The sequence below is a fragment of the Triticum aestivum genome, chromosome 5B, assembly GCF_018294505.1.
Source record: "Triticum aestivum cultivar Chinese Spring chromosome 5B, IWGSC CS RefSeq v2.1, whole genome shotgun sequence".
Taxonomy (NCBI): Eukaryota; Viridiplantae; Streptophyta; class Magnoliopsida; order Poales; family Poaceae; genus Triticum; species Triticum aestivum.
In genome coordinates this window covers 109,362,423-109,374,576 of record NC_057807.1, presented here as the reverse complement: position 1 = coordinate 109,374,576, position 12,154 = coordinate 109,362,423, and the positions used below count along the sequence as shown (strand labels likewise).

Here is a 12,154-nt window from a genome sequence, read left to right as displayed (position 1 = left end):
TATCTCGGCCTTTTGGTCCAATCGAGGGTTTGCACCATCCCGCCCTCTAACGAACAAGGTAAAACGTTCACTCACAGCTGCTCCTCTTGGGTGGACGAAATCGTTCGATGAAAGCATCTCCCTGGCGACCAATCATCAAAAACTAGGGACCAAAAATAACCATAGGTGAAAAGTGCCGGCTGATGGGCCTAACTATAGATTAAAATTGGACCGGAATATATGAATATCGAGCGAACGTCAGATTTTTAGGCATGGCAAATCAAATGTTTTGATGGAAATTTATGTTTGCCGAGGATGACAAGTTTAGTTGACGATCATGGCAAATTCAGACCAGTTTACTTATTTTTATAGAAAATTGTTGTGCTCGCCAACTAAATTTGTGAACCATATGCTAACATAAACTGCCATGAAAAATGTTTGATTTTCGTGCCTAAAAATCTTTTTAATATTTCCATTAAATTTTCTATAAACTAAAATTCTACGACATTCTTTCAAAATCCTCGAGACCAAAAGTAGCTGGAGACGAGTTGGCATGCGCCAAGCTGGTTAGAATGTCCTGTGTCTTTTTGTCGTTGTTGCGAAATTCCTATGTTTCTCCGACGGCCTCATCCATCAGCCGAACGCGTACCTTGCTTTCGCTTCCTCTGGCTGGCGGTGATGGCGGCGGCGTCATGGAGGTTCACAAGGAGGTGAAGGCGACTCCTTCCCCCTCAACTCCACCGAGCGATGGCGTGGGCTCGGCCAAGTCTATCGCCAGCATCGAGGATGACGACTATTGGGCTCTCAGTCCGAGTGAATTGTAGAAAACCACCACATTAGAGCCTAGGTTTGCAGAAAACACCGGTTTATGAATTTCCGCCGGAAACCACTGATTCTCGGTCTAATCTTTTGCAAAAAACACTAATCAGTAGCTTTGGCCATTTTAACCTTGATTATGACATGCGGGGCCGACAAAAGCTGACATGGCGTAACCGTTGGTCTCAATTGGCGTTAGACAATTACCAAATTGTCCCTAGTATTTTTGCATAGGCACCCTTCAATCATAAAACAAAATGCAATCAAGCCCTTGCCATGCCCAACTCGGCTGTAGCCTGCCGCCAGCCACCGCGCGCTCTTGGGCTGCCGCCCACGCCACGCACCGGCAACGGCGGAGCTCACAGTGTATGGTCGCGGCAATGTTGCGTGCGGCTATGCCGCTGCTTGCTCCGGGGCTGCATGCCGCTGTTGATGCTTGTGCCCGTGTTGTGCGCCGCCGCGCCGCTTCTTGCTCCAGTGATGTGCGTCGACACCGCTGCTCGTGCCCGTGCTGCGCGAGGCCGCTGCTTGCTTCGTGCCCGTGCTGTACGAGGATGCGAGGCCGCACCGCTGCTTGCCCGTGCTGCTCCTGCCCGTGCTACGCGAGGCTTGCTTGTGAAAAACAGAGGAAGGAAGGAGAAGGGGAGGGGAAGCCGGGATGCGCGGCACCGGCTCGGAAAAGAGTGAGGAGGGAGGATGGAGAAGGGCGAGGTGGCGAGGTCGGAGGGGTTGTCGGACTCGCGGTCGCTGCTGCCGCGCGCGTCCCCGACGTCCCGGGCCCATCTCCCCCTCCTCGCGTCCACAGGCACAGGTCGCCGACCGGAGAGCCGCCCCTCAGCTACACCCTCGCCGCGAAGGCAGCGCCCACCGCTGCTGCGCCACCACCGCCTCCGATGGGGACAGAGGAATCAGGTCGCGTGGGCCGCAGCTCGGACGGGCGAACGCTTTCTGGTGGTTGACTTTTTTTAAGGTAATTTTTTCAGAGAGGGGAGGTATTTTTGGCAAAAGACCTCTCTAACGTCGTTTATTGTGGACTGTTAGTCCACATCAGCAAATGGTGCGCTTCATCTGTCATAATCACTAGCACATATACCCGTGCGTTGCAACGGGAAAAATAGAAGTTTTGTGGAAGCATAATGTCCCATAATACCGGATTCATTATGAAGAACATGCCGCAACTAGCATCCTTCTACAAAATGAACATAAAAGAATTCGTTGCAGTTTAGCCGTGTTCTTCTTTGCCGGGCATAATCTCACATTGATTCCATTTAAGTAAAATCCTTTTTAATGTCATTTAATTATAATCATCTCATTAATTATCATGATGTCCTTACTGTTTTAGTCGGGAATCAAATCCTTCATTTTCTAATTTAGTAGGCTCAACACATTAAAGCCTCCAGATCCTTCTTTTTAATTATCCTACTTTTTTACCTCAAATCCTTCATGTAGAATTTATTAAGACCACAATCTTTCTTTTAGTTATTCCACCGGTTTACCCATATCCTTTCTTTAATTAGCCACATCCATTTGAATTTTCTATTTAAGCCCACAATCCTTCTTTTATTAGCTGCAAGCATAATGTCTCATAATACCGGATTCATTATGAAGAACATGCCGCAACTAGCATCCTTCTACAAAATGAACATAAAAGAATTTGTTGCAGTTTAACCGTGTTCTTCTTTGCCGGGCATAATCTCACATTGATTCTATTTAAGTAAAATTCTTTCTTAATGGCATTTAATTATAATCATTTCATTAATTACCATGATGTCCTCACCGTTTTAGTCGGGAATCAAATCCTTCATTTTCTAATTTAGTAGGCCCAACACATTAAAGCCTCCAGATCCTTCTTTTTAATTATCCTACCTTTTTACCTCAAATCCTTCATGTAGAATTTATTAAGACCACAATCATTCTTTTAGTTATTCCACCGGTTTACCCATATCCTTTCTTTAATTAGCCACATCCGTTTGAATTTTCTATTTAAACCCACAATCCGTCTTTTATTAGCTCATTCGCTTAATTAGCTCGCCCTAAACATGATGACTGTCACTCGTATATTTAGAGGGAGTTGGCATTAGTAAATGTGAAAGGCGCATAGGTCGTTGGTTGTTACATCAAAGAGCTAGACAGGAGGTCACGTGTTTAACCAAACAAAAGCCCATAAAAGGCCCATCGACATACAAATACATGGCCCAAATTGCTTAGCGTGTATAAACTAAATGAAAAGGACTAAACCAAACCAAAAATACCTATTCCCTTTAATAGTAGGTATAGATATAGATATAGATAGATATACATTAGCAAATGAGCCAAAGCCGCCGACTATTATTTTTTGCAAAAGATTAGGCCAAAATTTAGTGGTTTGATAGAAATTCGTAAACCAATATTTTCTGCAAACCTATGCTTCAATGTGATGGTTTTTTACATTTCACTCCTCTCAGTCCGACAGAGCTCCGCCCGCGAAGCGCCTCTGTTTCCCTGTTTCCTCAGCCCACGCAGTTTTCCTCCGTCTACATGCTGACTCGCTTGGCCATAGGATTGATTTGGACGATGGATGTAGGGGGCAAGGCACGCCGTGACCTGGATCTGGCGAGGCACCCAGAGTGGCCTCAGAGGAATTGGGCCAGCTCCAGCCTGTTAGAATTTCCGAGACAAGAAAGCGCATATGTCTCTGACAACCTGATCCACCAATCGAACTCGTACCTTGCTTTCTCTTCCTCTCGCTGGCGGCGGCGGCGGCATCGATGTCCAGCGGAGGCGAATCGGAGACGGAAATGAAGAGGCCACCTTCCCCCTCAACTCCTCCGAGCGACGGCGTAGACTCGGCCATGTCTACCGCCAGCATTGAGGACGACGACCATCAGGCTGTCATTGATGACGAAGACGAGGATGAAGACCTAGGTGAGGCTCCATGTGTATCCTGATGACGCAATTTGATCCCTGAATACATGTGTATCCTGATGCAATTTGATTCCCGAGTAAATCAGTCCTTTTTTATTTACGAAAAAGGCCTAAGTCCGACTTTATAAATAAAGCCACACGGCAGAGTCACATAGCCAATACAGAGTAAATCAGTCCTTGATCCAAGAAACTTTCAAGTGACTTGAAATTAGCTGGCTATTTCACCGGAGCAGTTACTACGTTAGATTAGTTGAGATTGGTACTTTTTTTCCTAACTTGGTTTAAGTTTCCTGAATTGAACCATAGTGCAGTTCCTTCCGGATCATACACGCGGTGACCATGTTTGTAATATAGGCATCTTTGTCTTGAGAAACATAGATTCCTATGCATGTATACAGCCATGTAGCTTGCAGTTGGTTTAACAGATAAGCTTTCTCAAGTGATTCATCAAGGGATTTTAAACCAACTTGTGCTATATCCCGTATCAATAATAGTTGGTGCTTCTACTTGGTCTAAACTTAAGATCCTTCTTCTATGAATATATCGATGCTCATGCGTATTCTAGAAGAAGAAAAAAGTAATATCCTTCATTTTGTTCTATTGACTTGATTATTTTAATGTTTTTTCATGCAGAGAAATACCAACCTTTTACCGTTGATGATTTCCCAAGGGTTAGTAGTGAGTTTGATGAGCAATCTGATGCTGTGTTCCAAAATCCTGATATTCAACTTCGAGGCCCTTCGGCAACGTTTCTTTTCCGGGCATTCAACAATCCCCTTGTTGAAAAACACAAGCATTTCTTCGGTAGCCAATATCAACTCTATGATGAGTCTGAAGGTATATATATTTTTATAAAAAAATGATTAATTTCAGTTCTGGCATACTCTTACTAATTTGAAATCTCTGATTAATTTCAGTTGTGGCCATACGTCATATGAGCATATTCTTACTAATTTGAAATCTCTTATATGTCACATGCTTCCCTTATTGTTTTCTCAGTCAACGTGAACAACAATGTTAGGGCCATTGATTGCTCACACGGTTGCCATTGTGTACCGAGCGGCGTGCTGCAGTTCATTGATCTCAAAACTGCTGGTTATCGCCACGTCCAACCTGGATGTGCCAATATATTTGGTTTTTTCGCAGTACGTGAGAATGGTGAACCTTTGCGCAACTATGTGTACAGGCGTGGGATTGACAATTATGAAGCTGTAAATGTGAAGCGGGATACGGTAGTTCCGCAAACTTGCATCTTTCTACCTGCACGCTTTTCTTTATCACACCAGATTTAGTCGGTGTTCTTGCAAGTTTGTGCTATGCATGTTTTATTTGTACGTTTAGTACATGGCTCATCCAGCACCAAGTTCGGTAGAGGATCCTTGTGATCACTTTGTTTCGAAGTTTTTATTTTAAATTAGGAAGGTATCTTTTAGCTTGGGCATTCAGCCAGTTAAGACATATGATCTATGATTTGTTACCTATATTGTATTGTAGGACCTCTATACAAAGAGGACCCTCTATAAGGAGTAAAGCAAGCAAGAATTGGATGATTAATTTTTCTATCTTGCCCCAAGTGCAAGAGCCTCTCCCGAACCATAGCACACAACACATGTTAATCAATGACACAAGATATTAATAATCTGTATTTTTGGGCATCATTCAAACTCTTCTTTAATGTGCAAGCTCAAATTTATCTTTCATTCACTGGGCAACTTTCAAAGTCAGATGATCACTATTAAACAGAACACTTGTCTTTTTTCTATTCATGCACATGTGGTGATGATATGCCATCAATTCCTAGTAACTAATGAGTATGAACTATTTATATGATGTAATGCTTGTTGATCCTTAATGTAGGGCATTGCACATTTATCGCTGACTAGCCCTGCTCGATGTATTCACATGGGAAGCCGTGTGTTGTTTGAATTCAAGCTTTCTGTACGGACTGATGACCAGCCAGAAGATGGGCCAAAAGATGACCTTCTGATTGAAGGATGTACCGAGTTTACTGAGTTTATGAACATGCACAAAACAAGACCATTCATCGAAACTCGGCGTCTGTATGGGGAAAAGTGTGGATTGGATATGAAGTTTCTGGTGTTGTGGAATGCAGTTCAAGCAAAAGTTGATGTTGAGATACTTCATGCTCCTGTCAATGGCCTTAATCTGAATCTTTATGCGAAGACGAGTGGCTTCAGAGATGTGATCCGCCTCCTTTCTGGAGTTACAGAATCAGGTTGCAGAATGAGTTCGGTCGTAGGAGTGATGAGATACAGTTACCTTATTCTTTGTATCGAAGGATCCCCGAAAGATGGTGGTTTTTCTCAAGAGCTGCCGTGTTGTATGTGGGAAGGTCGATTTGGTTCGGGGTATCATGGAACAGTGCATGAAATGGTGTATCTTCATGATTCCACAAAAATTTCTGTCAAGGTTACCTGGAAGGCTGTTGAGAGTTTACATGACTTGGAACACTGAGGACCGGAAGAATCTGCCATGTACGCTGCATCTTATATTATTCTGTTTACAATATTTTATCTTATGTACCATCAAATTTAAACATTTTGTGCATCATGTGAAGAAGAAGAATACGGACATAAGCAAAACTCGTACATATAACATGTGCATTTAGTTAGCTCGTGCAAAAGAGAACGTCAAGTGAACACACAAACTAACTGCAGGATATTAATCGTACAGAATATCAACCGAGTAGTAGACAATACATAGAGTGGTTCACTGCAATCTTCACTAAGTAATGAAGCATAGTAATGGAAATAGTGCTAGCAGTAGAGTCCATTTCATACAACGAGCGGACTGATTAGTGAGTTACTAACCCTTCAGTTCTTCATTTCTTGCTTTTGCTTCTTCACTTGCTTTTGCTGCTGCTGGCTCTGCCTTTGCTGCTTCCTGTGGTGCCTCCCTGTCCAGCCAAGGATTTATCCCACATTGTCCGGCACAAGATTCGGAAACCATTTTTAACCTTCTTCACCACCTCCGAGGTCTCATGTGAGATGACAATTCTTCTATCATTCTTAGTTGCATCGTAAAATTTTTTGCTGGTTTCACACCAGCTAGTTATCAGTTTTCCATTCGATTCCCCAACCACACCGTCCTCCATACGGGTCAGTAGGCGCTTCACCAAATTTTCCACATCAGGGAAACGTGGCCCTTCGAAGAACATGACAATTAGCTCAGCCAAAGCCTCCTTATGCTCGGACGTGACCTCTGTGTTCTCATCCTTCCCAAGAGTAGCCAAAGCAGGGAAGGCATGGAGCAATCGATGAAATCCCACCTTTAGTGCTTCAACTTTATCTCCACCAGACAGCAAATGTGGATACTGTCCATCGGTATGAAGTGATGTAGAGCCCTTCATCATCTTGGTTGGCATCTTGTCAATCTCATATCTGCCTCCATTGTTAGTAACAATCCCCCTGAACCAAGCCTGGCATTTAGTACCCACCAGAGAGAGGTTGTACTGGCCATCTGTGATTTTAATCACATATACCCCACGGCTTGTGTTATCTTCGCCCGGAGTGACAGGAACAGTTGTCTCCTTTCCACCATCAACAATTGTAAACTTCACATCGGTGGTATCCATAGCAGCTCTAATATCCTTCACACACTTCTCGTAGTTCTGAGAGAGCTTGTGTATGTTTCCCATCTTAAAGGTGGCAACCGGAGAAGGGATATTCTGTATACACAATGAAACATGATTTAGAATAATTACATCTATACAGAAGATATTGTGTTTTTCATATGGTGCACCATGCACATTTGATTATCATCAAAGTAACTAATGAAGGCAGCCATGGGGAATATTGTCTCTTAAGATCTACACACATTTTTGTACTAAGACGGAGTGCTTATGATAAGAAGGCATGCATATTTCAGTAGAGGTAGCTAGTAACACCTACGTCAAGGATGGGTGCAGCTTCTTCAACTATCCCTTTTCCTCTGTTCCCTGCCATTGCGCCTTATCTTTGAACTGCCGATTTATAGCTGCACCCGCAAGGAGAAAATATGTTTAAATTTCACTCATGATAGATCATAATATGCAATCTTTTCAAGCAAGATCACATCAAGTGGCTAGGAATAAATATCAATATAATGATAAAATATAACCGTAAATGTCATATTCAGTTTATCATATATTGAAACAACCATATGTGCTAATAAAAGTACAGAAAATTTCTCATACACTATACAAACCGAAAAAGGACGTAAGAAAGCTTGTAAATCTTACAAGTCACAGAAAATTCACCCATTTGTTTTCTTGTAGTCGTTTAGGTTGAACTTAGAAAGTTGATTTTATACAAAACTCCCTCTGGACATGTTGAAGATATTTTTGTAGCGATTTGTCCATGGACCATAAACTTGTTATATGAAGTAATAAAAACCATATACTACAGAAAAAAAGTGGCTGCATCTGTCCTTCTTAAAAGTTGGAATTAACTCACACCACAACAAAAGTAAATATATCTGAAATTCTGAATACACAGTTTGAAGCATCATAATGGTCATTCCTAACACTTCAGTGGCAAACTTAACCATTTCACTATAGAATACACTAGGCCTGCAAATATGCTCCCACAAAATTTAGTTACAAGAGACATCTCACTTGTGAGGAAGGAACATACAGTGAGCATATAGTCACAAATAAGAGGATTGATAATCCTAAAGAACTTGGCTACTTAAGAAGATGAATACGAGCATACTGAAAGATAGTAATAATTTTCTTGTATATGGACACCCACAAGAATTCCAACATCATATATATGGGGGAAATTATACTAATTTCAGCCAACAGTGTTGAAAATGTAAGTTATCGAAATATGCACTCTGTGAGCATACAAGTTGAACAAACATTTCTTATCAAAAGAAGCAATATGCAATGAAGCAGTTAATTAGTTAGCAGCAATAGCTTGTGAGATCACATGTAGGCCAGGTCAAGAACAGACCAACTGCAATACACAGTAGCAGAAATCACCCCCGAAAGCAATACATACATGTATCAAGAGACGCATATAATTCACAAGTTAAAAAAGTAGCATATAACACCGATCTCAGTCAGCTAAACAAGCTAGCAGCAGAAGAAAATTGAGAGTTCATCTGACTAAGATGTCGGCAATACTGATTGCAGCTCGTCGATTTTTAGCTGCAGAGAATAGTAGCAGCAGTTTCCTAATGATTTACATGCACATGTTCATTTCTGTCCTAGTGGGGAACTGGGAATAAGTGGCTAGCTAGGCACATTTTTAGTTAACGAAATTACTACAATGGATGATCAAAGGGATGGCCTATAAGCCCATTCTCAGTTTAACATACATGTGCTCGAAAAAACAAACATAATTTCTGTACAGACATAAAGAGAATAGGATGTAAGGTAACCGTTACTGAATGTTACATTGTTACTTGTCACAGAAAATTTCTGCCATTTCATTTTCATGAAGTCATTTCAGTTAAACCAAAACAAAAGATAAATGATTGTATAATTCCGTACTTGTGGTGGCGTTGATCTGTTTTTGAAGAGCCGGCCTGCAGTAGCAGTACACCACCCTGATTAGTATTCAAACTTGGTAAAAAGTGTTGTAAAAAATCTGCTGTTTCCCTTAGTTGATTCTGATTTTTGATGTTTGTATAAACTGAATCTTTTGTAGGCCATTGGCCTCTTTTTTCTTATCAAAGGATGGGTCCGGGGAGGTTTACTTCCTAGAAGTACAAAAAACTGCTGCTGTTGAAAAGTTGGTTTAAGTTCGGGGCCAACTTTGCAGCCATCTGATCAGGAAGATCAGCATAAAACAAGTACTTAGATGCAGCAAGGGTACACATTAAGTGGTAAGCTAAAAATCCCCAGAGCAAAAAGTTTCAAATAAAAGCACATGTACCACTCATAAAAAAATACATAATTGATCCAATAAAATCTTCAAGTAAAAAACCAAAAATCTGCATAATGCCCAGTTTAACATAATAATGAAGAAAGGCACCAAGTTCAAGCTCATGTGCCCGAAAAAAATAAAGATAGTTCCTGCACAACTATGAGCAGAAGTGGGTGCAAGAAAACTAAATGTCACTGCTCAGAGAAAATTCGCCGTTTTGTTTTCATGAAGTGGTTCCGGTTGAACCAAAACAAAACGATAAATGACACTATAATTTCCTACCTGTTCTGGGGTCCATCTGTTCTCGAAGAGCCGGCTTGCAGTAGGATCGAGTAAGATACGTCCTTAGTCTTCAAACTTGTAAAAAGTGCTGCAAAAAAATTGCTGCTGCTGTCAAAAACTTGGTACAAGATTGAGCGCAAGTTGCAGCAATCTGATCAGCACAAAAGATTACTTAGATGCAGCAAGGTACACATAAAGTCGCAAACTAAAAACGTCAAGACGAAAAAGTGTCAGCCAAAAATTCTCAAGGTACTTCAAAACTGCTAAGTGTCGAAAACGTTCTTATATTATGGGACGGAGGGAGTAGTAAAAAAAGACAAGATCGAATCTGCATCCTCGCTCTGCTGTGGATATCCTAAGCAACAGCATATGGTCACTCGTAAGCAAAGAAAGTAGCCGACGCGAGACGATAGAACGAACGAGGACAACCATGCATGCATGGCCCAAAGCTCGCCATGCATGCCTTAAAGGCTTAAACCCTTCTCTCTCTGTCTTTCGTTCTTCTTTTCTGGATCAGGGGCGAGCAAGTGAAGTGTAGAAGGACAAGTTATGGGCTGTACAATCGCGATGTATTGATCGGTGCACCAGGCACGTATATATAAGTACAGAGGCGGGCCACAACCTCAACTATACAAGGAAACAGGAGGTGGGCCCTACACACACATATACACGTACACAATATACTCAACACCCCCCCCCCCCCCCCGCGCAGTCGAAGCGGCGCCAGTGACGCAGAGACTGAAGCGAAACTCCTCAAAGGTAGAGGTCGGCAGTCCCTTCGTCATCACATCAGCGAACTGCTGAGCGGTCGGCACATGGAGAACCCGCATGCGTCCAAGAGCCACCTGCTCGCGCACAAAGTGAATGTCCAGCTCGATGTGTTTAGTCCGGCGATGATGAACGGGGTTGGCGGAGAGGTACACCGCAGAGACGTTGTCACAGTAGACAACCGTAACCTGGGAGACATCGTGATGTAGCTCCTGAAGTAACTGTCGAAGCCAGGTGCACTCGGCGACAGCGTTGGCCACAGCTCGGTACTCAGCCTCCGTGCTAGAGCGCGAAACCGTGGGTTGTCGCTTGGACGACCACGAGACGAGGGAAGGACCGAGGTAGACGCAGTAGCCAGAGGTGGACCGACGAGTATCGGGGCAGCCGGCCCAGTCTGCATCGGAGTAAGCCACCATCTCCAGAGAAGTGGACGCCGTGAGTGTCAACCCAAGGGACATTGTGCCGCGGATGTAGCGAAGGATCCGCTTCACGAGAGTCCAGTGAGAGTCACGAGGGGCGTGCATGTGGAGACACACCTGCTGTACAGCATACTGAAGATCCGGTCTGGTGAGAGTCAAGTACTGTAGAGCGCCGACATTAGACCGGTAGAATGGAGCATCCGACGCAGGCGAACTCTCAAGAGCAGAGACCTTGGCCTTCGTGTCAACAGGAGTAGCAACAGGATGGCAGTTGAGCATGCCAGCGCGCTCAAGAAGCTCATGTGCATACTTCTGTTGATGAAGAAAGAAACCGTCCGGACGCCGAACGACCTCAATGCCAAGGAAATAATGTAGAGCACCCAGGTCCTTGATAGCAAACTCATCACGCAGCCGGAGAGTAATCTGCTGAAGAACGGCTGCGGAGGAGGCTGTCAGGATGATGTCGTCGATGTAAAGCAGCAAATATGCAGTCCTGTCACCGTGGCGGTAGACAAACAGTGAGGCGTCCGAACGAGTGACGCTGAAGCCCAGTGTCTGAAGAAACCCGGCGATCCGCTGGTACCAGGCTCGGGGTGCCTGCTTGAGCCCGTAAAGAGAGCGAGACAGCAGGCACACATGGCCGGGAAAGGAGGCGTCGACGAAGCCGGTGGGTTGCTCACAAAACACCTGCTCCTCAAGATGACCGTGGAGAAAGGCGTTGGAGACATCCATCTGGTGAACAGGCCAGCCGCGAGAGACGGCGAGCTGGAGGACAGTGCGGATCGTGCCCGGTTTGACAACCGGGGCGAACGTCTCCGTGAAATCAACTCCAGCGCGCTGGCGGAAACCGCGGACCACCCAGCGAGCCTTGTAGCGCTCAAGTGAACCGTCTGAGCGGGTCTTATGGCGAAAAACCCACTTGTCGGTGATGACGTTGGCGCGAGGAGGTCGGGGAACCAGGGTCCAGGTGCGGTTCCGTTGGAGAGCGTCGAACTCTTCCTGCATTGCCGCAAGCCAGTGAGGATCACGGAGGGCGGCGCGGGCGGACGCAGGAATGGGTGACGGCTCCACGGCAGAGGCGGCGAGGACATACTCATCACGCGAGTACCGGAG

General features: G+C 44.2%; 1 protein-coding gene across 1 annotated transcript; it reads left to right on the top strand.

The window, feature by feature from the left end:
• The first annotated feature begins 3,363 nt into the window (after positions 1-3,363).
• Positions 3,364-6,341, top strand: LOC123115792 (uncharacterized). The gene is made up of 4 exons (XM_044536883.1): positions 3,364-3,699; positions 4,333-4,536; positions 4,699-4,931; positions 5,557-6,341. The coding sequence occupies exons 1-4, from the start codon at positions 3,543-3,545 to the stop codon at positions 6,172-6,174; spliced, it is 1,212 nt and encodes a 403-aa protein (XP_044392818.1). The 5' UTR covers positions 3,364-3,542; the 3' UTR covers positions 6,175-6,341.
• The last annotated feature ends 5,813 nt before the right edge of the window (positions 6,342-12,154 follow it).

Coding starts and splice junctions, on each gene's coding strand:
- LOC123115792 (XM_044536883.1), top strand. CDS start 3,543: ATGTCCAGCGGAGGCGAATCGGAGACGGAAATGAAGAGGCCACCTTCC. Junction 3,700..4,332: donor AGACGAGGATGAAGACCTAG/GTGAGGCTCCAT, acceptor TTTTTCATGCAG/AGAAATACCAACCTTTTACC. Junction 4,537..4,698: donor ACTCTATGATGAGTCTGAAG/GTATATATATTT, acceptor TTGTTTTCTCAG/TCAACGTGAACAACAATGTT.